Below are 27,824 nucleotides of genomic sequence, written 5' to 3'. Positions count from 1 at the left end.
CTTCGTGGACCAGAGCACATTGTCAGTCAGGTCACTGTGTGCCTCTGTAATCATCATTGTCATCCTCATCAGTACCGTCATCTCTCCTTAAGCCAAAGCTCTACTGTTTCTAATTGAAAAGCCTGGTTTTCAGACTGGAATGAAATGATCCTCTCAAGTTGTCATTTTGAACAACATGGGAAAAGATGGGAAACACCTTTTCTCCGTCTCTTACATTTTTCATCTAACAATACTGTGAAAAAGAAAGGGAGCGGAGACTTTCGTCTCAGTCTTCTGATCTGGATTTATTCTGAATTGAAATTCAGGGTTACAGGTCCCTCTTACGACATTCTTCTCCAAATGAGAATATTGTGTAATTTATTCACCCTCATGTTGTTTCAAATCCCCAAGGAGGAATTACAATGTTCATGCTGTCTGGTGTTATCAATTATCCACAATCAAGGTTGTCAGTTTATCTGGTAAATTTAGTAAGATTTAAATGTTAAAAAAAAATGATAAAAATAACAAGAAAAAAATGTTTAATCTTGCCCCTAAACCTGTATATAAATTCCATTATAAGATAAATTTTTAATAATAATAATGGTAACACTTTACTTCAAGCCTTCATATATAATACATAATACATATTTTTAATGCATTTTTAATGTTCTAATTTAACTTAGGCCCAATCCTTGCTTAATTAAGCCATTTCTGTGAAACCAGGCCTAAATGTGGTTTAATTAAATGTGAGCACTACATTTAAAAATAAAAACTAGGTGCTGTTGAACATTCACTTTTACAGAGCAGTATGCACACAATTCTGTGCATTTATGCAAAGTGTTTTCTCATTATCTACTGTTGATTGATTATGACATTAAGTGAAAGAATCTGAGATACATGATGTATGGTACTGCACAGACATGCAATGCTAATTGTATGTGTGCAGGTCTTAAAGATATATGTATATCCGAACTTTCTGTGTGAAGTTGCACCACACTGGCAAGAGAAAAAACACTGAATCGTGATCCATTTGCTAAATTCTTTTAGTCATACTCATGTTCTTTTTATTATTCTGTGAACAAAGCTGTTAGACTTTTAATAGAAACGTGACTAGAATCAAAAACCTGATGGCATGAATGTTCGCAGTGCTGCTTCAGGTCTTGTTGAAGATCTAAAGGTCTTTAGGCTGCTGTCTCTGTAGGGCGTCCCAGAGCTCTACATTTATCCCACAGATGCTCATAGCACACACAGAAGACACAGCTTGAGCTTGTGGCTTCAAAGAGAATGATGCTTCTGAAGATTTTATTGAGATATAAGATGTAGAAGCCCTAAAATATTTCACATGGAGTGCTGAACGTACACTTAAAAAAAATTGTGTAGTTGTTGTTCTTTTCCTCTATTGCTGAGGCTTCACTGTTGCCATGTACGGCTTAAATCGCTCCAATACACTTGGCTTGGCTCAATAGTTTTCCCTGTTGCAGCCAACCCCTCCAGTTCAATGTAAAATCAGACCTTTGTTCAAACAAAAGAGAATTTGTAACCTTGACTGTGAATCCAGGCTCACTTAGTCTTGTGTCTCCAGCAAATTGTACCATATAAACAAACACTATGCCCAGAAGATTTATATAACATTCTCTATTTCTTCACACTTCCAAACTTCACCTGAACTGCCTCATATTTCCGATTCCAGAACACTGAATTGGGTACCAAGGTTGTTTGTGCTCTCAGTAAATATAGTGTACTTTTTGTCGACCTTGTCTCGTCGTGAGTGTGCTTTCACATGGCAAACAGTGATGAAATAATAGATGACCTTCTCTGCTCTTTTCTATTGGCAATACTGCAATAAATATGCTGGGTTTTAGTGGATGTGCTGAATGCTGAAGCCCATCCATGATGCAGGGAAAACCATACATGTGTTGGTTATATCTTCAGTAACCGTTTCAAAAAGCATTATAATGCATTCAAAATGTAATTAATGTAAATCCCAAGTTATGAATGCAACACAATTGTGAATGGTAATAAAATAATATTTTATATATGTATGAATTAATGATTAATTTGATAATCGATTAATCTGTTGATATTTTTCCCCCCGATTAATAGGATGAAAACTAAAAAAATATATATATTATACATTAAAAATTTATTTTAATCCATTATTTTAAACAATGTTATTCCACATCCAGCCAAGTGCTGTCCTCAAAACAATGTGTAATATAAATCCTCTGGAAACAAATATAGTAAATGTATCTATGTAGGCTATGCTGTACATTATAAGCTAAAAAGAATTAAAATAGAAACATTACATTGTAAACCTAAAAACAACTGATTGCTTACTATTTTGGAAGCAGAAATTCAAATGACTAAAGTAAATTATAATAAACATAAGCAAAAGCACAAAATGTTAACTTGTACAAGGTATGAAAAAGTTTGTCTGAACATAGTTAATTGTAAATAATTGCTTGTTACAGAATTTTAAATCAATCTCCAACAAAAAATGTTTTAGCAAAATGTATATTTAAGGCAGAATTTTTGTGCTCCTATTTTACAGCGCTCTGTTTGACATGCATGTGCACACTGACGCTTGTTCATTAAAGTTAGTGAAGTTTAACAAAACTTGCTTGTCAGAATATGCAAAATGGAAATGCCTACTGGACTTTCTGTCATTTACAGATAAGGATATAACCATAAAATTTAGGTTATGCGGTGAGGTAAACCCTTATGCTTTTGTTTGAAGCTCTCATAAATATAAAGCATTCTCATGTTTCGGACGAGCTTGCTCTGTGTCCTTCACTATTTTCCATATGCGTTTTGTCCATAGAAATGGGTTGTTCACTACTGTAAAGCGGCATGACTAGCCTGATGTTTTCTGAGCACAGCTCACAGAAACGACTAATTGATAATCAAATTCATTGTTGATTATTTTCATTATCAAAAATAATCGATAATTGTTGCAGCTATAATCTTCTCCATGTTTTAGTGTGTTATGTAAAGAGTGAATTACACCTTCAGACTAGCTATTTAAAGCTGCATTATCCAAAATCAATCTCCTTACCTTAGCCCGATTCACAGCAGTAAGCTTGTAATAATGTTTTATAATAAAATCGGTACTGGTGGGTTTCCGTGAGAAATTCGAGCATGCAGCCATTCGTCTTTGCATCATTACGCCACGTCTGTTTACATGAAGGAGGAGTCCCACATGCCATATAGCTAGTAGGCTGTATGGCATGTGAGGATGCTGCCCGTAGAGGATCATTTATAGCCTTTTCTCACAGCAGCTGGAATAATTAAATTTATCATGTTGATGGCAAATTATAATCCAGAAAGGTCCAAATGACAATCAGCGTTAACTGGAGATTAATTCGTAGTCAAAAGCAAAAGACTTCGGACTACGGAGTGGCTACAGAAATTGAAATCTACTGGTAATGCTAATATACACTAAATACAGTGTCACGCAATGCTGATGTTGTTAACATTAACAATTTGAGAGCAAAGTATAACAATAATAATAATTTCCACAGTTTGATGTGATATGAGCTAAGTGATAGTTAGATTTAATCACAATTGGCAGCGTGATTGTAATGCTTTTTTTCTCAGTTGGTCATAACAAAAGTGGCAGACGTTACTTGTTTAGATTATATTTTTTGGTGAAAATTCTTATTTTGGTCATACTTTCAAGATGTAGAATCTGATTCCGAAGTACAGTTTCACAGCAAACATTAGATTAATCCACACTGAGTAGTCGTGCCGATGCATAACCCACGTAAAGATGATAATTGCACAAATAACGGCAATTGCAGGTTTCAAACAGAGATGGCGACAAAAAGGCAAAACTTACGGACTGTAGCTTTAAGTGTTCACTTGTGCATTTGTGTCATTTTGTGTAGATGCAATATCTTTTTGTTGTGAGTATTTGTTGAATGTATCTGATAGGGATGGGCATTTTTCAAAAATATTTGTATTTGAATACTTGGGCACATAAAAAAAAGAAATGAATACTCGTATATTTGTTTATTTAAATGACGTTTAATGAGAGACATTTTCCGTCAAAAAAAAAATATTTTTTTTGATTTATTGTTCTTTGGATTTTGTTTTAAGGGGGCAGATTATCTTCATTATCTTAGATTGGTTGTGTTAAAATAAATGATGCGTATACGCCTCATATTACAGTTCACAGATCTTGATGTAGCAGCAGCTCCATCATATTCTCTCTCCTGAGACTTCTTTCAAGCTCTGGGTGTTCGTCTTTTACAGTGAGAAACTGCTGTGTGGAGTTAAAGGAACCTTCTGAGATATTACAAAATCTGTGCTGCATATTTCACTGGAGCAATAATAAATAATTCATCGATGTGGTGATGGGCTGTACAGTAAGCCAGCTCGACTGCAGCCTTGAGGTGACTTTTTACATTTGGTGTTGGGGAACTTTACATAGCATCACTGAATTCATGCAATATCTTTTACCTTATTGGTTATGAATAATGTAATGCATCCAAATGCTTTTTCCTAACCAGCAGCACTTTGTGGAGCTCTCCCAGTTGGCCTTCATGTTTTCACCCAGAAAGCTGCCATATTACGAAAAGTTCCTTTCCAAATTAGTGGGGGTGACTGTTATTTGGATGCATGGCTTTGGCAGGCAAATCTGCATGGCCCCCTACTTGATGCTTTGCACCTCATTCATTTTAAGCCGTTATGCCCTCATGCGCCGGGAAAGGAAATTTATTCACTAATTTGTTTTCTGCAAGATATATGCATATGGAAGTGAGGTCAGTCATGCACAAGTTTTCCACTTTAGTTTTGTAAATTTGAATTTGTGCTCTCTTGCTGTGAGTCTTATACAGAACTTTTTGTTCAGACTGGACTATAAGAGTTATAAGGTTGACGCAATACAAAAATGTACTTACAAACTTTTTTCACCACTTATAAGCTAGCATTATATGCTCATGCTAATTTGGAACCCCTCATTCGACATGCCGACAGACATGGTGTGTCAGATGGTCACATGTTGTGGTATATTTATGATTACAAGTCTAGGTGACAGGAAGGAAAAATGGCCCCAGCACTCAACATGTGCAAGAACTGAACCCGGATTTCTTACTCAAATGCCACAGCTCGGCATTCATTCAGTCTTCTGCTGCTTATCTGGGACTGGGTCATGGTGGCAGCAAGCTATGTAGGCCTGCCCACGTGTTCTTTCCCTGTCAGCTTCCTCCAGGTCCAAATTGGGGATCTCAAGATGTTCTTTGTTATAGACAGTCGGGAAATGTAATCTGGGTTTGCCCCGGGGTATCTTCCCAGTTAGACAGGCCTGGAACACCTCCACCAAAAGCCATCTAGAAGGCATCCTCCCAGATGCCTGAACCATCTAAACTGGCTACTTTTGACACAGAGAAGCAGCGATTCTTCTTCTCCAAGTCCTTCCCGCCTGTCCGAGCTTCTCACCTTGTGTCTTAGTCTATACACGCTGTGGTGAGGCTTGTACCTGCAGTCTTGTACTTTCGGTCATTACCCAAAGTTTATGACAACAAGTGAGTGTCCGAACATACTGTATATTGAATGGTAAATAGAGAGCTTTGCCATCAGTCTTTTCACCCTCTTCATCTTGTACATATTGCCGCCATCAAACTGATCCGCCTATCTTTGTCATTCTCTGGCTTGCCCTCACTCATGAACGAGACATCCTGGGTGTGCAGTCCACCCTTTTCCAGCTAAGAACCATAGATTCAAATTTGGAGGTGCTGACCCTCATCCTCACAATGTCTCACTCGGTCACAAACCTCCCAAGCAAGCACTGAAATTCACAGCTTGACATGGAGCAAATGTGCTAGGTGCTGGGCTATTACTTATTTTTACCACAGTGCTTTGAGTGTGATTAGGTGTGACGTCGGTTGAGAGCTTCATCTATATCAACTTTTCTCCAGCCATGTGTCTGAATGAAACTGTAGTTATTCTGGTGGCCCTCTTAAGCAGCCGCCTTAAACTTCAGACAGTCACAGACAGCATGTAATGCATTTACCCAGCAAGAGTGATGAGACATGTAATTGAATTACTTTTTTTAATATATCGGTGGTTGACTCCTTGCTGAGCTGAGAATGAGAGAGAAACCACAGTGTGCTAGAGATCTTCCTGTTCCCTTGACTTCACATTAATGTACTTAAAAGATGTCGACATCCTTCTGGGAAGTTCATGCTTACAAACAGGGATGTTGTAATTAAGTGATTTGTAATTGTAATTATGTGATTTTTGTCAGAACGAAATATGACATTTCCGACTGTTCCAAGTTTCTCTCTTTTTTTCAAACTTACTAACAAAGCCAGACTTTAAGATCTTTTGCAACATTACGAAGAGCTTTATCACAGCGAGTCATAGGAAATGTAGTTTGATTGTGGAAGCCCTTCATCTTATAAACTGGCTCATTGAGTTTAATTTTAGTAATTAATAACCTTTCCTGCTGAAAATTATGACATAGTGATGGCTTTATTGTGAGCTTATCTTTATAGTTTGCTTTTCTATCCCAGGAACAAGATTATCATTTCTGTTCCGTCACTGTGATAAATTTTATCAATGACTTAACTCAAGGTGGAGAAGACATGTAATACAAGTGAGGTTTTTACCTTTACAGATCCAAGTTTGATTGCACTCTTGTCAAAGTCTAGTGTCTGAAAGTAAACTTTGAAATATTAAAAATGCTCCCTTGGCGAACAGCCGCCACCACTTCCCCAATATCTCTCTGCCTGTCAGTGAATTGGGGACATTTCATTGACTTGGTGGGTCTCTGCTTTTATTAACTTGTGATGACTCTGACAAATATTGTTTTGTGGCCCATACAAACTAAAAGGCTTTGATTTCATACTTTGCCAACATATAAGGCTCCCTAGCAAGGACTCATGATTTGATTCCTAGTTACTTCGACTGATAAATGTTTGCTGTTAGGCTGACTGACCCTAAGGTTGAAACTACTACCACCCTGTGGCTGTGTTTCTGTCATAAAAGATGTTCTCACCTTTGCTCTATTTTCACAATTTATTTTACTCCCATTTATGTGGACCATGGCTTGCCGGAGTCATAATGTTCCAATAAAGCGAAGGTGGAAGCGTATGCATTTGAAAGATTATTTCTTTGTATTTGTATAATGAGGTTTACTGAATGGCTATGACCTTAATCTTTATAGAGTCATGCATCTTTGTGTAATTATACAGTGATGAAATGTTTTAATAAAGCGCCCACAAATATGTGGGTGCCTCACCTAAATATGCGCTGGTAATGGCATCCTGTCAACCCTAGAGCCAGTGTTCAAATCTTCCATGTAACATTTTTTTTTTTATATATAACTATTGCAGTTTGTACGTTTAAGTCCATATGTGTTGGCACAAATTTGCTGTCAGACTAGACCTCAATAATGAGAAACCAACTGTCTTAGCGCCCTTCAGAGGGAACCGCAGTGCATTTATACTACGTTTCATGCCATGGTGAAGCCGGCGAAGTGCGGTGTTAACAAGATAATGATTGTGCATCTGTGTGACAGGGCTTTTGGGAAATTGCCTCTCTCTTTGCTCCATCTGTTTGCCCTCATCACTTTCCTCGCTTTCCTTGCCTCTGCATTACGGCAGTACTAGGTCACTTAAGACTAGGTGCTGATCTATTATTTGGTTCCATTTGGTCACTGGCTCTGATTTATTTGGATGCTTTTCTTGTTTTTAGTGAATGTGGACTGAGATTGATTTGTGTATTAGTTATTAGCGAGAAGTAGGGCTGTCACGATATCAGATTTTTATTACGTATCCAGCAGTAGTAGCTGCGCACACTGTTTTATTTTCTTTTTTTCTGGTTTATAATGGGTGAGAACCAGCATTAAGGTGCAGTACCGCCATCTATCATATTAGAGTGTCAACCAGATGGTGCTAGATTATTTACGATATTATATGTATAGCATTTACATGATATCAATATTTAATTTTTTAAATATCAAGGTTATCGTCAAATACCAGTATATTGTGACACCCATAGTGAGAAACCATGCAAACAGAGTAGGCACAGTGTTTAAACATGTCATTTACTCACCCTCATGTTGTTCTAAACCTATATGAGTTTCTTTCTTCTGTTGAACACAAAAGAAGATATATTACAGAATGATGGTAACCAGATAGTTTCCATCAACTGTTTGATTACCAACATTCTTTAAAATATCTTCTTTTGTGATCAACAGAAGAAAGAAAGTCATACAGGTTTGGAACAACATGAGGGTGAGTAAATGACATGTTTATAACATGCACCACCTCTAAAAAAATAATTATGGTTTAGGAGTGGGAAATATTTGTAACCGATAGCCAGTTTAAGTACTGGTTGTTCTGGATGATACAGGGTTTATAAATTAATGCCAATGGGTTATTCAGTCATTTTAATGCTAGTTAACATTAATATGTTAATAGCATTAAAGGGTTAATTCACCCAAAAATGAAAATTCTGTCATTAATTACTCGCCTTCATGTTGTTCCACACCCGTAAGACCTTAGTTCATCTTCGGAACACAAATTAAGATATTTTTGATGAAATCCGATGGCCCAGTGAGGCCTGCATTGCCAGCAAGACAATTAACACTTTCAGATGCCCAGAAAGCTACTAAAGACGTACTTAAAACAGTTCATGTGACTACAGTGGTTCAACCTTAATGTTATGAAGCGAACAAAGAAAACAAACAAAATAACGACTTTATTCAACAAAATCTATTGATTTCAAAACACTGCTTCATGAAGCATTGAAGCTTTAAGAAACTTTTGTTTCGAATCAGTGGTTCAGAGCGTGTATCAAACTGTCAAAGTCATGTGATTTCAGTAAACAAGGTTTCGTTATGTCATAAGTGTTTCAAAATTTCAATGGTTCAGTGACTTTGGCAGTTTGATGAGCAGTGTTGCTCATATCACTATCCAATCAGTCAAGTCCCATCCTTAATTGTTTTTTTAATTCTTTTTTCCTTAAATAAAAGTTAGTGGCAAATACCATTTTGTGTTGACTTCAAAAACGACAACAACAAAAGAGATTTCTACCAATTTATACCAAGCATTTGACACACAATTCTTTATTTCGACCTAAATATTAATGCCCTGTAACTGTAGTTTCTATTTGTTGTTAGTTATTAGAATTTATCATAAAGTATTAGAGAGCGGTGCAATAATCCTACCCCTGACCTTTCGTCTAATGGTAAAGGCAGAGTTAATGACTCCTTCAGCATTACAACTTGCTGTAAAGTATGACTTTAATTTACTTTTTAGATTGGGTATGATGACGTTCATAATTGCATCCCATGGGTGCCTGGGGATTGTTCCATCTACTCTGATGCTTCTAGATAACACTCCTCACAAACAGTCTACTTTTAATTAAATGTTTCGCCCTTATTATGCTTATCTGTCAGATTAAGCGAAAAAGTTCTGTGGGTCTATTTTTTTAAGCACCCTTCCTTGAGCTCATTTATAACCTGTGTACATGGCTTTGCCATATTTCTGCAGGCTTTTTCAGATGCTCAATTCAATGTAATAATAAACGGAAAGGGGGAAAATGGTGTGTGTGATTGCTATTCCCAAGAGAAGGAGAGAGCAATTACACTGAGCTAGCAGAGAGATCAGTCGGATGTGAAGTTGCTGATCATTTTTGCCAGTGCCTGTCTAACAACTCTTGCTAAGAATAATTGGGTGATCTGTGCCCCGGGTCTGCCTTTATGAAAGCACTAACACATATCAGTGAAAGCTCAGACCAAGCCTAAACACTTGAGTGCTAACATTCATACACATTAAAGGGGTCATATCATGACAAATTGAATTTTTTTGGAAGAGTTCAATGTATTATGATCACACATCGTAACTTTCATAGCTCAAAGCCAACAAAAATACCAAACTAAGTTGCTAAACTTTCTGGTACATGCATTAACTTGTTAAATCACACATTTACATGTAAAACAACAGCTTTTTGGTGTTTAGAACCTAAGGGTAAAAGTTCAAGGCTAACCCTCTTAGGCTGTTCAAAAATGGCTGTTCGCTGTCATTTTTGACACAAAAAAGTAGAATAGCAGCATTTCTTTTATTATTATTATTTAATTAAATGATATAACACTCATTTCCCTGAAGTAGCAATTAAAAGTTTACATTTTCATTTGGAATTGCAGTAAATAACTACAGTTCTAAATGTTGAAACAAGGAAAATTATGAGAATATATCTTGAATTTGTCAACTTGTCTAGCTCCATTGTATAAACAGATCCTTTAATTTAAACTCCTGTTTTGGGCAGGTGGATGACATCCTTGGGGAAGAGAGTGACAATGAAAGTGATGGAAAAGGAAAAGAGGAAAGGATGGAGGCAGAGGAGGAGGACGAGGAAGAAAGGCCCCACATGAGCAAGCAGAAACCCCCAGCATCAGATCACGTCCCGTCACTGGCTGCAGTTGTTGAGGAAACCGCCCAAACGTCAACCAGAGAAGACGTCTGTGTAACAGGGAACATGTACAGGTATTACATCTCATGAATTTCATTAAAGCATGCTGTATTATAGCACCTATAATACACATGAAGTACTTCAACGACAAAATATGTCTCGGTGATTGAGCTTGCTTCACCGATTTGAGAGTTGATTAGCAACACACTGCTGTGCCTGATTTCCAGCAGGCCCTTGTACTCCCAAAACTGCCACTGTCTTCAGCAAATAACACTGCCTGTTGCCATGGCAATGTCTGGAAGCAGAGATCTAGCAGAAGGTGGGGTCACGTCCTCTTACATCTTCCTGTCCGAGCACAAATGCCCCACCTGCTGCCTAGACTTCTGTCCGACATTGGTGTAGTCGGCAGGATGTTGTCAGATCAGCATGTGTGAGAAGCTGCTTTCTGGTCCGGGCCCACTCTTGTCTGGAACAGCTAAACGGACAGGAAAGCAAGCTAGTGTTTTATCATATGGCTCATACAGTAACCAATTTTCCACTGGAATATTAGACCTGTCCTACTTTATCTAGTTTCTCCACTCCCTAGCAGTCATTAGCAGTGACTCAGAGCCCACAGCGTTGTATCTACCTCCTGTGTCAACTGAATGAATGCAGTAGCATAATCGTTAGGAGGTTAGAGTGGTGAACAATGAGATGAGTGGAGGAGAAAAATAAGTTATTTGAGTGTCTCAGACTGTCTGTTTGGCTCCAGGAGGACCTGCATCCAGTGATTACAGCTTCTCAGAAGAACCTGGTTTTCTCAGCTGAGTTTCTCATGTTCTTCCTTTTTTACCATTTACACACATTTTTGTATTTTTTTTTTTTTCTAGTTGAAACCTCTCAGTAAAATCAGAAAATGGTTAAGGTTTTTGCCCGCATTGCTTTTGTCGATGACAAACCCATGATTTGTTTTGGAGTTGTAATTTTCGCTTCTTCTTAAGTTAGAAACGGGTTAAAAAAACTCTTTTGGGGAAGAACTTGGATTTTTGACAGAGTTTGCCAGTTTTTTTGCATCAGATGTGTGCAACATACTCTGTTTAGTCTGCGGTAGGTTTTTTTATTGGGATTTCTTCCACTTAACATCGAAAATTAGCTTGTATTTGCCTACAGTAATCCCAAGATTGTGTTTATGACTCATATCATCACAATTATCTTGGCTAAAAGAATTATTGTTAAAGATATAATCGCTATATCAATAAAATAAATGCTTTCAGTCAAATTAATATTTAACTTGGTTTATTTTGTTATCTTTTGTCTCTTTTTTTGGCCATTAAATCTCTTAAAATATAAGTGTAGGGAAGCGGAGAGAGAGTTTGTAACCATAATTGTAAAAAAGCATACAAAAATTTATTTAGCTTTAACAGAGATTTCAAGTGTTGTGAATTTTGTTCTTGGTTCGGATTGCTGTCGCACAGCAATATTTCAAAGTCTACCAAAATATATTTATGCAAGTCACATGTGAGTAAAGCTGTCCTCTCATTGGTCAGAGCATACACCTGTTTGTGTTTGAACAACATTTTAAAATGAAGAGACTCTTTGGTTTTCAACAGCGATGAATCATGTGCCACAGGCTCAGACACTGCTTCTTTTTATGTCAAACATTTCCCATTTTGAGTTATGATACAGCTTGGTTCGTCAGTGTGATTTCTTTGGATTGCTTTATCACCAGAACCAAACTGCTCCAAAGTTCATTTTCAATCATCCTAAATGCCCTCGCTAACTTTGTTGGATGTGGGTAGAGTGTCTTGGCCCTGATTTAAAATGACAACTAATGTACATATAAATATAAAAATCATTTAAATTAGCTGATCAGCACATCCTGATGTACAAATGAGTAATAAATCAGTTCATTAGGATGGAAATGAAAGGCTGAACAACAGCAGCTCTTTCCACCATTAGCAAAGCTCTTTTCTGTTATGTATGTATTGTGTAAGGGGTGGCCGCATTTGTGTGCAACATCCTACTGTATACAATTTAGTCATGTCTTTACCATAATTACATTAGCTCTTCAGCACCACCTCATAAAAATAAATCTCTTTTCTTTAACCACTTTATAGAAAGAGTTTCAACTCAGAGAAAGCACATACATTTGCCTTAATTGCCATTAATTTCACTTGGGAGCAATATAAAGTTTGTCAGACCACATGGTTCTAATAAGTGTTCTAATAAGTGCTCCACTCTCCCATTCAGAGTTTAAAATTGGCAGGAAATGGTCGCCGTTGCAGAATTTGATGCCATGGAAACACTCCGTGCGTTAGTTGCTTTGTGATGGAGAAATGTCATTTTCATTAAAGTTTTATTTTAAATCTTTTCCTCCTCCAAGAGGCAAGCACATTTTTTCACATTGAATGAATTAAGTGAATAGCACATTTTCTTTGTGAATAAAAAATGATGTGCACTGAAAAAAGCATTTCAGTAAATCACGACTATGAATTTAGCTGCAGTTCAACTCTTACTTTAGTATGCAGAACCCAGATTTATTAGGAAAGTTCACCAAAAACAACAGTTAAGCAATTATTTTCTAACCTTCATGTCATTTCAAACTGAATGACTTCAGTTTTTTATTTTTTATTTTATTTTATTTTTATTTTTTTATTTTTTTTATTCAGTATTTTTTTATTTATTTATTTTTTTTTTTTTTGTGGAACAAGGAGATGTTTAGAGAGTGTTCACATTGCTTGTTTCCATACATTTAAAGTAAAAAATCTAACTCAGTTTATATCCTCTGTCACAGCTTTCATATTTCAGTCATGCTTGCAAATGTCATTGGTTCTTGTCTCTTTTGTGTTATGCACCTTCACAGCATTTTCTTGCTCTGTATCATTTGCTTCCTGTCTTTTTCTCTGCGATAGTGACAGAGGAAATCATCTAGCTTCATACTGATGGAGTGATAACATCTGTCTGTCTAGTTGACCACAGTAATGAACTGACCTTTGCCAAGTTGAGCAAAACTGAAGTTACTGCCAGATGTAGATAAGGTCATCTGATGGTCACAATCACTCCTCCTGTTGTTCCTCTGAATGAACCACTGGTCTCAACTCAACTATTTTGCTGGCAGAGAAAATGCTCAGTGATTATGGAAGAGCCACTGGCAGCAGCAGGCTTTGAATAATAGAGATGGGCAAAACAGCTTATCTCAAACACAGGCCACCTGAGACTGATTCCTCTGCCCAGCGGCCAAAGGTTAGCTTCCGTAAATAGCGCCTTTTCCAGCCAAGACAAGCGGCACTTTTGGAGATAATCAAATCCTGTTTATGAATTATTTATTCTCAGAATATGCACATAATTTGTGTTCCTGTGTGTAACGAGTTCTTGAATAAGAACTGTGATAATATTTTATTTGTTTGGAGGAAATTTTTAATTATCTTTTTCTTCTCAGGCCACTGGGCATGTAAGATGTTTCTAATAAGAAATGACTTTCAATTCCTGTTCTTTCTTACAAAGTAAGATATCAATGATATCAAAGAGTCTAAATCATTGTATTTCAGTCAACAGCTGGTCACATATGCTGTCCCCGGAGTTTAAAACCCCCATTGTATTAAAAAAAAAAAAATATATATATATACAGCTATGGAAAAAATTAAGAGACCACTCCAAGTTCAGAAATCAATGTTAAGTGGTCTCTTAAATTTTTCCATAGCTGTATATATACATTATTGGATTATGTTTTACAAGAAAATACTGTTTCAGTCTTTCTACTATTTCTTGTTTAATGTGTGCTTAATTCAAATTTACAAGTAATTTCTGAGCAATTTTTACTTTTTTAGAGTGAAAAATGTGTTTTAAATTAAATCCTACACCAACTTTTTTCGTTGCATAAAATGTTTGATGAGCACAGTTTTCTCTTCTTTTTCCTGTTGAAATGTGGACAAAAGTAGGAATGTACGATATTAGAAATGTGGCTGATATCTATAAGCTGATTTAAATATTTTTATGTGGGCCAGTAATCGATAAATGGCCAATATTAAAATTCTGCCCTATTTTGTCTAATGAATTTTCCAAAAAAAAAAAAAAATAATTTTGGCATTACATCTTTTAATGTTCATGGTGACAAATTTGAGATTTGCTATTACATTTAACAGTGTTATGAAATGATCAGTATTTTAATGCAATTGTAAATCTGTTCACTGTCATCAAATACTGATCTATAATATCGGCTGATAACTTATGTTGTATATATGCAGCAATAAATCAAAATGAATAATTCCAACAACTTATTTTTCAACCACTTGATGGTTGGCAAAGGAATTGAATCCATGAGCTAAACAACCCAGCAAATAATTTTCAATATCGCAGTCAGTGGTAGTAGGCCAAGGGACATTTTCATTCTAGATGGCATTTTATCAGTTTTCCTGAACAATTTTTTTTTTTTTTTTTGCATAAAGTGGTTTACACAGCCTCATGACTTCGTTGTTAGTCATCTCCCTTTACTTCAGATGTTCCAAACTGTTTTAAAGAGACAGCACACAGATAAAGATGGATTCAATATATATATGCGCTGTCTCTTTAAAAGAGTTCCAGGATAGAGGGATGGAGAAGGTCCATTGGCTGAGTTCTGAGAAGATAATGTCCATTTCTCAATATGCGTTCAATAAACGATCTTGTGTCCTTGTGTTCTCATACTACATCATCATCAACCGTCAAAGTTCAATTCAAATACTCAAGAACGCAAGTATAGAGGATGTATAAAAGTACCTGGATGTGTTCTTCGAGATTTTGTGGATGCACTGAATGCAGACTTGAGAGAATCAAACCATTTGAAATCCCAGAAAACGCTGTGGGCTGTCGACGTACGGAAGCCTGTAAGCTTTAAACTTCTTGTTTTCACTTAAGGGATTCCTGCTGCAAGCTGTGATGGCTTGTGAAAGTAAACATTTGTGTTCTTTCAAGCCAACCTTGCAAGACCGGTCTCCACAAGAACACAAGTCTGTTCTTTAAATTGGGAAACAGCCAATTTTTAAAAGAATGAAGCATAATTCATTGCATCCACCTTGGCACTCTCCTTCACATCTCCTCCTCTGCATCTCCAGAGCTCCTGCAATTGTAATCAGTCTCCACTCAATGTTCTGTGTGGTTGAGATGATTTTACGTCATTGGCGGCTGCAGAGAGTCAAGAAGGTTTGACTGTTGATTTGTAGGGCTCTCTGCTGATCACTGTGTGGGCACTAAAGCCACTGCTTATATGATGGTCATTAAAATATCACCAGACGGAGACATGAACGGCATAATTGAGCGATAAACAATACACAGCAGCTGCTGTTAAATAGGCTGACCATTTACTCATGTCATATTTTTAGATCAAGTACCATAAACTGCCAAAATCAGTAATAACATGGCATGTGGTCTTGTTTTCCTATAACCTTGATTTCTTTTTTGATTTCGTTCTCTACCAATTGTCAATTTTTTTTTTTTTTTTTTTTCTATGAAGTGGCATTATTTTCAAATGAGAGCTTTGAGAAATAGGCAGTGGCATAGTGCAGAATGCTGATATAAGAAAAAATGTACCAATACTAATAATATTCTTACAATTTTGGTTGATGGTGAACAAGATGATATTCACATTTTTATTGAAATTATTAAAAAGTACAGGAGAAATAATGGCCCTTTATAATAATTTCCAAAGTAATCTATTAAAAACATATTAAACCTATTAACCGAATTAAATTTTTTTTTTTTTTTTTTTGTATTTAAATAGTCAGGAACTTTGGAATGAAGCAGCTTTATAAATAAATATACTTTACTGTTTTATGTACTTTTAACACAAAATACTTTTTTATCTACACTACCTTTCAAAAGTTTTTGATGATAAGAAAAAATTTGATCAAAAGTGACAGTAAAGATGTTTATAATGTTACAAAAGATTCCCATCTCAAATAAATGCTTTTCCCCTAACTTATCTGTTTGTTTTTGTATTCAGAATCCTGGAAAATGTATCACTGTTTCCAAACAAATTAACTGATAATAATAATGACAAATGTTTCTTGAGCAGCAAATCAGCATATTAGAATGATTTCTTAAGGATCATGTGACAATGAAGACTGGAGTAATGAAGCTGAAAATTCAGCTTTGCCATCCCAGGAATAAATTACATTTTAAAATATATTCAAATAGAAAAGTCTTGTATTTTCACAATATTACTTTATTTTCAAATAAATACAGCCATGGCGAGCATAAAGACAGTGACACACCAAACCGACATCAAAGTCTGTGGAATGTGTTGTTGACTCGCGTCAGCTGCGTCTGGCCCAAAAAGCTGTAAGATAAAAGCGTAAGAATAACCTAGTCTATATCAGCAGGTATCAATAGTCTATATTCGTCAATTAAAAAAGTGAAACCGAAACTAGGAATGCAGATATACAAATTGTAAAAAAAGCAGTGCTTGCATACCATTTTGAATATCAATCATGTTGATCACTTACCTTATTTCAGGTATCTAATGTTGTTATGAAAATATTTGTGTATTGGAATGCTCAGGTAAGATGATGTAAAATTAGAACAGTCTTCTGTCTGTGCCGCCCTGACTTCTCTCCTTGCTTTCTTAACTTTGGCTTTTATTCTCGTGCACTGACTCATTCACTAAACTGAACAGCCAATCTGAGTTCTCTCTCTTACCAACAGCCCAACATAATGAATTGGCGAGCTGTCACTGACATGAGCCCGACTAGAACCACAAAAACTAGCCCAACAGCTCACGGATGCCCCCCGAGGGCCCCAACTCATAGCTCTATATAGATAATATATCTCAATCCCAAACTTTTGTATCTTGTTAGTTGAGCATCGTGAGTGGTTTCTTCAGTACTGAAGCCTCTCTGGATGTTTTCTTTTTTTTTTTTTTTGCTTACTGAAAACCTTTATTTAATTGCGCCATTTCTAAAAAAAAAAAAAAAATGACAATAAAATGAGAAATAACTTGCTGGGAAGCAGCAGGGAAGTCAGATATTGATTCAGTAACTGCTCATTAAGTTCTTTCAGTCAAGGATTCATCAGACTGATGGAAACAAGTAAAGTGAGTGATTTTGTTACCATCAAATTTCAAGCAAAAATAACTAATATAATCTAATACACCATGAAATAAAATGCCTATAAAGTGATATACCACAACTCACCAGCCCACTGGTATTTACAGAAATTATCTGTTGTTGATTCCAGTACAGTGGACAATATAAATATTAGGTCAAATAAATGGATGATAAATATTCTTAAAGTTTTTTTTCTTTTTTTCTTTCAAATAAATCAATTTAAGTAAAAAATTAAGTTGAAAATGCATGCATTTTTCTTTCATTTCTTGTAGAAAAATATGTTGAATGCTGTGTTGCAGGTTATTAAAGTGATGTTCTACTGCCTATCTTAAACATATTGCATGTTTGAGTGTGTTTTAGATGTGTGAAGTGCTGGGTTTAATCAACAGCTGATGTTCTTTAGGTTACATCACCTTTAACTGTCAGTAATGCATGTCATTGTTCATGTGACAGTTGTTGTCTTCATTGGTTGTCTTCATTCTTCACGTTGTCCATACTGTTGCGCACAGACGCTCTGTGTTTCTATAGCAGTGCTGTTTCCTCCTGAATAGTTCCCATCTCTCCCTCTCTGATACTGTCAGACTCATGTTGTTTGTGATATTTAAACACATACTGGGTTCTTATTTTATCCTCTCTCATGCTGTCTGACATCCTCTGTAATTTACTGCAGTGAATATCATTATGATTTCCACAGTCTGTCTGTAGAGGGAAGTATTGAAGGACAGTGAATCATGTTCCTCAAACACGTTTCTTCCCAAGTTTTTTTTTTTTTTTTCTTTTTTTTTTCAAGTCATGTCAGAATGATCATATTTATGACATAATGACCAATACAAAGAGACATTCAAATAAAAAAAAATAAAAAAACTGATTGATATTGGTTGTAATTTAGTTTTAAATAATTCTCAATGTTTCAAGCATTTTAAGTTCTGTTCATGAAGAATGGTGATAAAGCTGCTCAGATAATACTCTTTAGCTGTTTAGCTGGTTTCTCAGCTTCATTCTCAGCCTTCCAAAGCCGAATATCTCTTGTAGAGTGAAATGTGAGCCTGACACAATCTCTACACAACAGAGATCATACCTCAAACCCTGCCTGCATTCACAAACCCGAAGGGCAATTAAAGATTCAGCTTAAAAGACGATTGTAGGTCCCAGTTTGCATGCTTCTTAATTAACATGATTAGACAAAGTCCTCCTTGATTCTTTAATTACCTTCTCCCTGTTGTTGTGCTCTGAAATCTCATCTATTGTATATTAGCCGGCTAATCTTTTCCCCTTTAATCTGCCGGTTCTATTACCTAATGTATTTTTGAGCAAACCTCCAATTACTTCACATTAAAACGCTGTTCGTTTGTACTGGAGTCTTTATAATCCACACTGTATGTGTGTCCTGGAGGAATGTTGGTTGGTTGGTTGGTTGGTTGGTTGGTTGGTTGGTTGGTTGGTTGGTTGGTTGGTTGGTTGGTTGGTTGGTTGGTTGGTGGTTTGGTTTGGTTTGGTTTGGTTTGGTTGGTTATATTTGATACACAGAATTCTAAAGCCTCTAAATTATCAACATGGTCATCCTTTGCTGAAAAAGCTTTTGTACTCTGTCTGCCTTCTGTCATCTAAATGATAGTTTATACTTTTTTATCAAGTAAAACTAAAAGTCCTTTAGGTATAATTATAAGAACCTTAAGATCATGATGCGTCTCTTCATATGTCAGGTATCTTTACACATTTTTATAAACTAAACATAAGAATAACTTTTATATTGTTAGTAATATTTCAACTAGATTATCCATACATGATTTTTAGAAAAATCATTTTAAAATATAATGATAAAATATGATGCATCAGGCTTTTGAAGAATTTTATTTGTACATCTCTTAATCATTATTGTGTTGCTTTACATTGTTTTGCCCCTACAGTAAAAAAATAAAAATATATATATTTTGGATTATTGGAAGATATAGAGTGACTGCTGATAATTATATGCAATTTATGCAAGTAGTCTGTTATACTGTTAATCTCATTGATATACATTAAAAGCTGTAAGGATTTCATACTACTTTTTTGCCAAATAAATAACATCTGCACCAAATTGCGTATTTTTGCTCAGTTTGAGCCTCTGAATAAAATTTGGGTTTTTTTTCTATACTATATGAACCATAAAAGCCTGATGTAAGGTACTCAACTTTTTTGTGTAGTTATTTTGTGTATTTTTTTTATTAGATTTTTTTTTTATATTTTGTTTGAAGGTGCGATATTCCATTTCAAAAATAGAGATTTTAAACATTTTTAAGACTTAAGACTTTTCTTAATTTAGGTCCTATGTCAGGCTTTACAGGGTTAAGTCATTGCTACTGTGAAGGACTTTCTTGAGAAATACAGTTTTTCATTGTTACATAAGCTTGCGTTCAGTTCTTCCCACAGCCTGTAATGTGCAAATCAATACCCCTCGACTGTGCTGCAAAGGGTCAGGCATCCAAATGCAATTATCAGAAGAAAAAAAAGTTTTTCTTTTTTCAAATATACAGAAAAAAAGATTGTGTTGTGAAGTGTTGGTCAATGCAAAATTTACTGTCATGATTTTAGTGTTGTCTTGGCATACCTATGAGATCATTAAGGTGTTGTGGATGGGTGGTTGCCAGTAGTGATGCACCAACATTTCAGCGGCCGAAAATTCATTTTGTTTAATTAGCGCTTGTGCCATGTTTTGACTGTATCATGCACACGACATGGAAAGAATACAACAGGTAAACATGTCAGCTGTGTGGAAGCTAGAGCTGGGTTAAAAATTTCAATCTCTCGATTTTAATGAGAAATAATTTTTAGCCAGGATGTTTCAGACTATGCTGTTTTGCTGTGAACAAAGCTTAACTAAACATTATTTGAAGTGTGCCTCCCATACAGTAATCACAATAAGCTTTGTGCTTTGTTACTTTTTACTATGAAACAATTTCTGAATTTTCAAATTCTGTAAATTTTATAATGAAATTTTCTGTAAAATTTCTAATGCATTTTAAGTGTGTCATTTTTACACACTTAAGTGTGGCGGGACAGATCGCTGTAGCACTTAATTTCAAGCAAAGCAGTGTAGAGCCCACTTGAACTGATCATCTCTTATAAACTTAACTTGTCTTCATATTGATATTTAATCACATGTTGTGTGTCAATTTGTGCAGCCCTGCAAACAAGCCACTAAAAAAGGTCTGAAACTATCAAGTGCTCAGTCCAACCATTTTTGTTGTTGTTTGTTAATCTTGCATTTGCTTTTTGTGTGTGTTTATCTTCATATTTTGCATGTTTTTGTAACTTTTTGTCTATTTGGATTATTGTGGCTTACACACAAAGATGTTTCAGTTTGCCTTACAAACAAGCACAGCAAGCCTGGAGCTTTTTTAAATCTTATTTTAAATCCCTATCATGATTTTTATCAGAAAAATTCCAATTTGGACAGCCCTAATTTGGAGTTAAATATCTATAAGTATAAGCTATAGTATAGTGATGCTTGCCTTAAACACCACTAAATATATATAAAAAATTGTTGGGTGAACTGGTAGGGAGCCAAACACAGGCTGCATGGAGGCTCTCTGCAGTAGGGTAATGGTTTAATGCGATCAAACCTCTGTCGAGCTCCTCAGCTTGAAGCCCATAAAGGGCATGAAACAAGAGTGTGACATCCTCCCACCCCTGCCGAGATGGTAGCATTGTAGTCCTTCACTTCAGAAGAACTTCCTTCTACCTTGAAATAGAAAGAGAAAGATACAACAACCAATTTACAGAACTGCCAAGAGCAAAATCACGCTCAAGCTGGGGTTAATTAGGATCGTGTTTCTTCCTTCTTCACTGGAAATAACAATTCTTTGGCCTATGGCAGATGACCTGTTTAGCATATCACTTTGACACAGAAAGGTAATATAAATGTTTCCATTTTTAGTAAAAGACTTGTTTACTTAAACAAGTTGAACCGCAGTAATCAACAATACCCATTATTAATTGAGGAAATGAGCAATATGGCCAGAGGTGTAGTGTGTCTGTTTTTCATTTACAACATTGTGGCATACAGAGGTTAACACGAAAATTTCCATTTACCGAATGTTAAAAACATTTATAATTCAAAATGCATCATTTTGACAGATAAGGTATCTGGTCTGTTACGTTTCCCTAGAAATATTTCCACAGTAGAATATGATAATATGAATAAGGGCAAAGCTAGCAGGGTGAAGTTATGGGTTCAGATGATCTCAGAACATTTTCTAAATTTTAAAAAGGTATGGAGCCCAGAGCAATATACAGTCAAGGGGTCCTGCTTCCCAGCTATGGTTTTGAATCCTAATAGCTTTTAGAAGTGAAGGAATTTAGAGAAAATACATTTTTAAAGCTCTCCGTGAAAGCAGAGAGAATGAGAGATGTGAGGATTTAAGGAGAAAAACCAATGGGAAAACTAATTCAAGTGATATTGTTCGTCAGATCTGATTATCTAATTGCCAGAATGTTAAATCAGTACTATTTTGTCTAAATAAATAAAAAATGCTCCAATTGAATTTAAGCCTCATAACGTAATAAAAAAAAAAAAAATCAACTTGCCATCATAGGAATAAATTACATTTTAAAATATTTTCAAATAGGAAACCATTTTTTAAATTCTAATAATATTTCAAAATATTAGTTTGACTGGAATTGGTGAGCATAAAAGACTTCTTTATAAAGCATTAAAAATACTTAGTGTAGTTAGTTTTTAGGGAAATATTAATAATGATGGGTTAAAAGTAGAGCATAACAGAAAATGTTCAGCTCGTCAAAGTGAAGTATAGTGATTGTTTGTAACACAGCTTCTGGTGGTATATTCTCTAGGGAAACTAGTACTACATTTGTGCTGACAGATGCAAATGCTACAGGGCAAAACCCTGAGGGCTCTGAACAAAGATCAAAACCTCTGAATAGCTCCGTCATCTTCTTTTTTTCTCTTTCCATTAACAACTATGTCTTCCTCAGTCATGCAAACAGCCGCTGGCAGAATCACTGCAAATTCGTCTACATTGGGAATTTTGTGTCTGTGCTTTTTTGGATGGGAATCTGGAAGTCAGCATAAATGATGAGGAATTAGTCTTGGTTTGAGCAGGGGCTGAATTTCCTCTGGATCATTACATGCATGCTCCTGAGACAGCAGTTGACATACGCTGCTCACTGAAGGTTGCATATAATGAAGGACCTGTGGCTCCCGCACTGATATAAAATATTAACCTGAGCTCATTTTGGGCAGATGGATCAGACTGTAATCAACAAGAGAGAGAGAAAGATTTATGATCGCTATCCTCATGCCACAGACAAAGTCTGGTCTATTTTGTAGCTTAGAGGGTCTAGGGTAGAGAGACACCGGTCAGCAACCGTAAATAATTTTTTGTTTTTTTATGGACAATATCTGTTACTTTACTTTGCTTTATACTTTATTTGTCAATGTCAATGTGAAGCTGCACATCAAGACACCAACATCAGTAACATAATCACACAGTCATGTCCTTTGAATTAGAATTCAGCAGCCTTGTAGCCAAAGGAACAAAAGATTTCCTATAGCGGTTCTATCTAAACCTTGCAGTACAGAACCGTTGACCAGATGGAAGTAGTTCAAATTCAGGATAAAGCACATGAGATGGGTCCAGAGTCATTTTCCTTGCCTGTTTAAAAGCAATTTTGTTGAATATGGACTGAAGATTGGGGTAAACCCCCTGTTCCGCACAGCTGCATTGCAATAATTTCCCAAAATGTAATTTTTGTGTAAATAATACAAAGTTTGTAATGTTAACACAGGCCAGAGACGTTAACGTTAACACAGGCTGTTGAAGACAGACATAAAGAGGAGAGGACAGCAAAGATGCGACAGTAGAGAAAATACTGTAACAGGCACAGCAAGCTCACTGTGATGGGGATTTAAATAAATGTACCTCTGAAGGGAACTGACTATCTTAAAAAAGTTGCAATGTCATTTTCTTTTGATCTTACCGTCGTATAATAGCTATTAAAGTGATCTTTATAAGTGCAGCACTGCTTTGTGTACAGCTGTAACCAAGGAAACACTAAATCGCTGTTAAGCGCCACCTGCTGACATTTTCATTCAGTCTGTCTGACGTTTTTGTTTTGTGCAGGTATGTTTTATGTAGCATAATTTCACAAAGCTAAAGTTGGACCATGCTGTTTTTGCTCAATCTTGAAATTATACAATCTAATTTAAATGAAAACTGCTCTTAGCATCTTGTAGCATTTTTATTTGAATCATGAATAAAATGCAGTGGTTGCATCTAATTTTAAATGGCTACACATATTTTTGTTTAAGGCCAGTTTGTCCTGTAATAGTGCAAATAAACAACACATATATTTGCATAAAGTCCCCCTGTAGTCAAATTTTCTTTGATCACCAAAATGACATTTAAATGTTTTTTCCGTGTGATAATTTTTTTTTCATTCCTTAAAATAGCTTAAATGTAACTGTACACCCTTACCTCATTTAGTATATGCGGACCAATGAATATGCAAATTAGCCCCACCTCCACTCACTCACGCAGCTCAGAGATCCACTCGATAGTTCTCAGAAAATGAAGTGTAACGTAGTGAATACTAATCATAAAAAATGAGACTTATGTCTAAAGAAACGTTGAAATGTCAGGTTTTAAATCGTGTAAGTCAAATCGAAAACAAAAATTATCTGTATGTAATCTGTATGAAAACAGTGCCATGTCAGACGTCCGTGATTCAGCTCATTATCCGCTAATGCGGCCACACCCACGGAGCGAGCACTATTCAGACGCAAATTCTGAGGCAATATACGTATACATCGTCGCAATCGTTTATTTATTATCTTCAAAAGTCTCTGTCTGCATGTTATAGCCATGGTTAGTGATCTCTGGAAGCCTCTGTTAGTTCCTGGAATGTCACATGGTATGTCTGTTCTTCACTGAGACAGTTGTGGACTAAATGTGTACAGAGCACCCTCCGGCTGCAAGTATGACTTGAAATCACAATATCCAGCGCTCATAGTGATGACAATAAATATTGAATAAATATTACTCCTCTGTATAGAAAATTGACATAAACATATAAGAATCCATCAATATTTCTCCAAATATGCATGCTTTTAAGCTAAAAACCTATATGAAATGCCAAAGAGGTAGAGATAGAAATGTTCAGACACTTTGCATCACAGAAATACATTATATTTTAAAGTATATTGAAATAGAAAACCATTACTTGGTTTGAGACTTGAGGCTTCTTTTAAAACATTATAATAGTAATGCGTCCAATCTTTTGACTGGTATTGTAATTTAAACTTTAATGGGCCTATACAAATTTTTCTTCACAACATGTGTAATAACACGTGCATGCATGAGATCACAAAAATCATGTTTTTTTTTTGTTTTGTTTTTTTGTCAAGAGTGGACATTATATTTGTGTTAATACAATAGCTTATGTGAACCTGTTATCAGAGGGTTTTTTTCACAGAGCCTACCTGACTGAAAGGCCTCATTATGCAGGCCATTATGCAGGTCATTATGCAGGTCTTTTGTCTTCTCAGGTGTGAATCACAGCATTATTCATGAAGATTCATGCCTCCACGCATACTGTGTTTCTTGACAAAAAGTGTCTTAGAAAAGTTTAATCTTTCTATTGTTTTATATGAACGAGTAGGCAGGATAATTTTTTCATCATTTCGAAGCAAAAACTCCAGACGTCTTGTGAACACATATACGTAATATTTGCTTTTTGGCCTTATTTCAGTGATTTAAGTTTTTTGTTTTTCAATAACCATGCATAAACGTTATTCCTTCAAAAATATAAATATGTACATACATGTTGCTTGCATATTATGGTATCCTAGTTCGTGTTGAATACAGTGTAATGACACCTTTTCCATTAATATGTTTATGAACAAATGAAAAGCACAAATGTCAGAGCATGTCAAAACTTCTCCAGGGCCCCAAAACAGCCTCAGACTCCAGAGGGTAAATATGATTAGCATTTTGCTTGACTATGTTATCAAACAGCTAATAACGCATCGCTAATGTTACAAACCATGTTCCCTTTCGCCATGTAAGAGTCAGACAGCTGCCTTCTAACAATCAGTATCCTTACAAACTATTTTGAACAACTCAGTGGAGAAAGGCATATAGTTTATCATAACATCGTTAATAAAAATCATACAAACACCATATTGCTAAATCTACACTATTTATTATATCAACCTAAAAATATACTGGGATAAACTGGCTTTTCTCGACTCCCTGCTAGTTCGCTGTTATTGATATGCTAAAGCCTGCTGGCACGTTGACGTGATTGGTTACAAGGTAGTTTGTGATGTCACAGACACCAGCGATCTTTTTTTCACTGCAGTTTTAAGGAGAAAATACTCAGCAATGGTGTTGACATAAATTTGCACATCGTTTGACATAAAGCATATTAAGAAAATCCACATAGACATATAAGCAACATTAAAAACTTTAAAACAAAAAGATCGGCAACCGTGCCGGAATCAACCCTTTGCTTGTAAAAAATTGGAATTGGCCATTTAAATCATGATCGGTGCATCACTAGTTTAGAGAAGGTCTGCTGTTTTGCAATAAGGAATGCATTCAGATATATATCATTTAAAATACAAAATATAGTTTTACAAACTGTTAAACATTATGGCTTAAGAGACCTGTTTTGCTCAAACTTTCATGTGTAATTTGTCTTTTAGTGCGCTAATTATGCATGTACAGCAGGGGGTTTTACATCGAATACACAGACACAAGCTCAACTCACTCACGCACCTGCTGATATTTCCCAGGATGGTGCCCATTGTTTTTTTCCTCTTATGAATATTGACATCGTGATTTCATGCTTGTCTGTCAGAGCAGTAATGATGCAGTAACATTCTCCAGGCAACTGACAATCTGCTGCTAGTCATGTCAGATTCAGCCATCAAAGCACACAGAGTCTGATTGGGCATTGAAAAATGTACACCTTATAGATTTACTACAACTCAAAATATGAAAATGCTTTTTTTCTCTTAGTAAATCTCTGTGTTGTCTTGATCCAAACATGGTGTTCTCATCATGCGTGATGTGTTAAACCAACAATGATTGACTCACATCTGTTCTAATTACTAAACAGATGCGACACAGTACTTTGTTGATCAGTACAAAGTATTGATTTCTCTGTGCAGTTAAACCAGCTGTGTTATTCTGTTGAGCTGACTTTAAACTGTTGCTCTACCTCAAAGTAGTTGACCTAAGATGACTGGCCAAAGATGGAACATTTATGCTAATACCCATTATAACACCCCTTGGGTCATGCTAAGAATGCAACTTGCATTGCATTATTCATTTGTGAAACTCTATTTGAACATAAAATCTTGTCATATGTGAACATCCCTTAGGAAATCATCTTATCACGTATGGTGGACATGACCATAATTCAGTATAATTATAAATGACGTGAAGACCGTCTAGTCGATATAATTATTCAGACAACCTACTGACTACTCCATTTTGAAAAAACGTAGTTGTACACATTCCCAGTAGAAGAACATTCATATTTCCGTGGCTTATTGTCAGGTGTTGTGGGTGGGTTAGTGTGTGGCTGTGGACCAGCAGGGTTTCATCTGTCACAGGTCCAGCTGGATTACTGCAGTGATGGAGCTGCTCAAGTCTGTCACTTTTTGTCTCCTGTGCTGGGATGTTAGACTGTCTTCCTGCAGTGACAGCAGTCATGTCATCCATGTCTTATATGTGCAGTGTTACTATCCTCCTGTCACACACAGTTTCATTTTTAATAACTCAACAATATCACAGAAGTTTAATTGCAAATGAAAGTCATATTGTCTTCTAGCCATGGTGGACAACATCCCCTCCCCCCACCTTCCCCAGCAATCTAACATGCAGTACTGCCGTTGGTTAGTTTTTAGTGAACTCTAGTAAGGGCTTGATGTCAACAGAATGCAGGGACCTGTCTTGTCTGTCTGTGCTCTTAAAACTGCTTCAACCAAAGTTAAAGGGATAGTTCACCCAAAAATGAAAATCATCCCATGATTTACTCACCCTCAAGCCATCCTAGGTGTATATGACTGTCTTCTTTCAGACGAACACAATTGGAGATATATTTAAAAATATCCTGGCTCTACCAAGCTTTATAATGGTAGTGAATGGGGGACCTGTTTTGTTCCATCCACCAGTCTAGCTTCCGCCAGACAACTGTACGCATTGATTTGCGGCGGTAACCTCTGACCTGATGCATGACGCAACGACGAATGCAAAAGCTTAGAGGACAGAGCAAAACAAAACACTGGTCATGAATTAAAAATCTAAAATGAGAAATTTTAAAGAGAAATGTCAGAGAATTTTAATATAAGACAAG

The 27,824-nt window shown here is 36.0% G+C and overlaps 1 protein-coding gene across 2 annotated transcripts in view; it reads left to right on the top strand.

Moving 5' to 3' along the window:
- ctdp1 (CTD (carboxy-terminal domain, RNA polymerase II, polypeptide A) phosphatase, subunit 1) overlaps positions 1 to 27,824 on the top strand; it is a 132,504-nt gene that overhangs the window by 73,058 nt on the left and 31,622 nt on the right. The window contains exons 12-13 of one of the 2 annotated variants that reach the window (XM_067411830.1): positions 10,255 to 10,472; positions 13,290 to 13,606. In XM_067411830.1, the coding sequence (XP_067267931.1) occupies positions 10,255 to 10,472; positions 13,290 to 13,320 (249 nt within the window). In that variant the 3' untranslated portion in view covers positions 13,321 to 13,606. Of the gene's footprint in view, positions 1 to 10,254; positions 10,473 to 13,289; positions 13,607 to 27,824 lie in introns of those variants that run through there. The other variant, XM_067411829.1, reaches the window with a different exon arrangement.

The sequence above is a fragment of the Chanodichthys erythropterus genome, chromosome 15 (genome assembly GCF_024489055.1).
Source record: "Chanodichthys erythropterus isolate Z2021 chromosome 15, ASM2448905v1, whole genome shotgun sequence".
In the NCBI taxonomy this organism is placed as follows: domain Eukaryota; kingdom Metazoa; phylum Chordata; class Actinopteri; order Cypriniformes; family Xenocyprididae; genus Chanodichthys; species Chanodichthys erythropterus.
The sequence above is the reverse complement of the archived record's forward strand: the minus strand, read 5'-3'. Positions and strand labels throughout refer to the sequence as shown.